This window comes from Sinocyclocheilus anshuiensis, unplaced genomic scaffold (assembly GCF_001515605.1).
Source record: "Sinocyclocheilus anshuiensis isolate Anshui unplaced genomic scaffold, SAMN03320099.WGS_v1.1 scaffold166, whole genome shotgun sequence".
NCBI classification, from domain to species: Eukaryota; Metazoa; Chordata; class Actinopteri; order Cypriniformes; family Cyprinidae; genus Sinocyclocheilus; species Sinocyclocheilus anshuiensis.
The window spans coordinates 721598-724466 of NW_015546050.1; the positions used below are offsets into that span (position 1 = coordinate 721598).

Here is a 2869-nt window from a genome sequence, read left to right on the forward strand (position 1 = left end):
ACCATGGTATGTACCCTTCGCTAACGGACTTCTAGAAGGGCCCTTCGTGAAGGGATTCAGTTGTTCACTTTCGTTTGGAACGTCTCTACAAATGGCGTCCCCTACCTGAAGTGTCCTTCAAGGGTGCAAAAAAGCCATTTGGAATTCACTGAATGAGATAACAAGACACATCTGGGGAGACTAATCAAGAGGAAAATTACATCAAACATGGCACAGGAAACACTTCAACATAAAAGTCCAGACATGACAGAGGGGACATGTACCACAAGAACGCACTGTTGTAGCTTACATCAATGCCCTGCTTAAGAACTGGATTATTAAAAAAATTAGCAACAATAAATGCAGTGAAACTAACAGCTTCAGACTTGTAGTGACCCAACTGTCCAACACTGAAGATCAGACATCAGCATTGACTAAATGTGCTGATTTTCCATCTGTAATAAAATATTCATTTATTTTAAATATTTTTAAATATGCACTATATTTTTATAAACACTATTTTATAAACACTCCTTGAGGCAGAGCAAACACCCGTCTGAACTCTTGGGTTCTGTAAGAGTATGAGCCCTTCCCATCCTCCTGCTTCTTCTCGGTCTTTCCGCTGACATGCAGCTTCCTGCGCACCTGTCTGACTGACAGTTCTTCTGGGGAAAAATCTTTCGTGTTCAGCGTCAAAGCAAAGCCGCTTCCCTCTTTCTCCATTGTTCAGGCGATTGGGTAGATCTCCTGCTAGGGTGGCATCTGCTGGATCTCCTCAAAGACCATGTGCTGAAGTTTCTCCAGCTGCTCCAGGCTGCTCTTCAGCTCCAGCAGAACGTCTGCTTGTCTGTAAAGAGATGTGATCTCCGGCCAGAGACTGCGCACTGGCCACTCAGTTCCCATGAGTGAGCTGAGGGAAGGCTGGAATCCATGCAGGCTCAACATTTTCAGTGGCTTTTGTGTTCTTGTTTTGCTCCTCAGTCTCTCTGGTGGCGTCGAAAGGCTTTTAGATTTGACTTGAGTTCTGTGAGGCGCTCAGCTTTATATTGCGTGTTCATCAGCACCAGCAAGTTCATGAACTTTCCAGGCAGTTCCGGATTTGTCACCAGGTGTGATCTGTGTATTCAGAGACTGGGGTGAGAAGGATTAAAAAGAGTGCAAAAGAGAATGGATGCAGGCTGGCTGTCGGTCTATTTACAAGCCGAAATAGGACTGCGGTACTCAGATATTGTTGGGAGGGTGTCATTCGCGGTCGTTTAGGGCCGCCGGCGATAAAGATAGATAGACAGATAGATAGCGGGGACATGGTGAGAGTAAGTAGGGACGGGGAGTTAGGAGTGCCGTCGTTCTTTATTGTGTGTATCGTTTAACTGCTGAACTGTCAGAGCGTGCCAGCATTTGGACCGTGCCCGTTCTGAACAGGCTTCTATTGCAGTCTTCTCTTCCTGTGGCTGAGACTGTCATGTGCACAAGTCCTTGTGAGCGTTGAACTGACGACACGCGGCTCGCATTTCCCATTACAGAACGGTGTGCAACAAGCTCCTTCAACCCCCCACCTCCCCCCCGGGAGGGGCAGTGTCGCCATGGGGCGAGTTAAGTGGTTTTATGTTTTTATTTTAAAGTGATGTATTTAATAAAGTTGTGTTTCTAGTAAAAATATAGGGTGACGGTGAGGGTGGGTGAGACTGAAACTGGGATGGTTTAGAGGGCAGGTATCATTTTGCACGTGCATGAGATGCGGTTTTACATGAGTTTGAAGTGTCACGGTTTGTAGTTTATCTTATGGATTGTCACCAATGAAGTGAGTGAATTTGTAGCACACTGCCTTAAGGCTTTCTAGGTTGTGTTTAGCCTGTCCTGAGGCCCGTTCTTCGTACATCGCTTATTACATCCGAGATGAAATGTCACATCCAAGATTATATGATCGCGCTAATCAGGATCTGGCGAATTCGGTTCTTCGAACGCACCTGTTGTTGATGATCAGTATGGCTGGATTGAGTTATCTGAGATAATTGCGCATTCATGGGTTGGTTTAAAAGGGGCTATGTATCGATAGTCGAAACCACGATCAGCAATGCAGCGATTGGCTGGCGGCAAGACAGCAACGTAATGACATCATGTAATTAAAAAAGATGCCTGACGAAAAACTTGACAAATTTCTGGACCTTTTTAAGGACACCGGAAAGCGAACAAAACTACATAAATGTTATAATAGATAAATGAAATGTGCACTGTTTTTATTTTATTTAAATTGTTTACATGATTCCCAATTATTCATATTCACGATTTCTAATATTTGTACAGGCTTTTCATTTTTATTTCAATGTAGTAATTAGCAATTAATATTTCAAATTTAATTTTATCTTTGAACAACAGACTTGTTACGTGACCGCATTAATTAAAGTTTCTTAAGGGTCGAGATCAAGTTATCTGCATCTCCTGCGCTCCATCAAGCCACTCCCATAATATCTGCCAGCACTCAAATTAATGCACGACTCTACATTATCTGTGTGTAAGACTTTAATACAATTATGAAGCAATTATTTTATGACGTACAAATCTTTCAGTGAGTAAAACTGGCTGTGTCTATAGTATTAAAGACTACACAACATTATTATATTATCTTTAAATGATTATTATTTTAAATTATTGTCCCTGGATCAGTAGGATACTCTGGTAATAAAGTAGCAGTGGCTGGGACAGATTTTAAGTATCAATTCCGCTTAAAAAGATGCAATCTAATCCTGTTTACATGAAATAAACTGCTCCCGAGCAGGTTTCAGTTTACAGAGCTGTTGCTATGACAGCAACTCCGGGATGAGCTTCGAAGAACCAAACAATCCGAGATCACGCCAAATCATCAACAATCAAATCCAGCTAACTGAGTTAG

General features: G+C 42.4%; 1 protein-coding gene across 1 annotated transcript; it reads right to left on the reverse strand.

The window, feature by feature from the left end:
- Nucleotides 1-495: 495 nt before the first annotated feature.
- On the reverse strand, nucleotides 496-924 carry LOC107699115 (heat shock protein 30-like). Its single transcript, XM_016500288.1, is given in 1 exon segment — nucleotides 496-924. A coding segment is annotated over 1 exon segment (429 nt).
- Nucleotides 925-2869: the final 1945 nt, after the last annotated feature.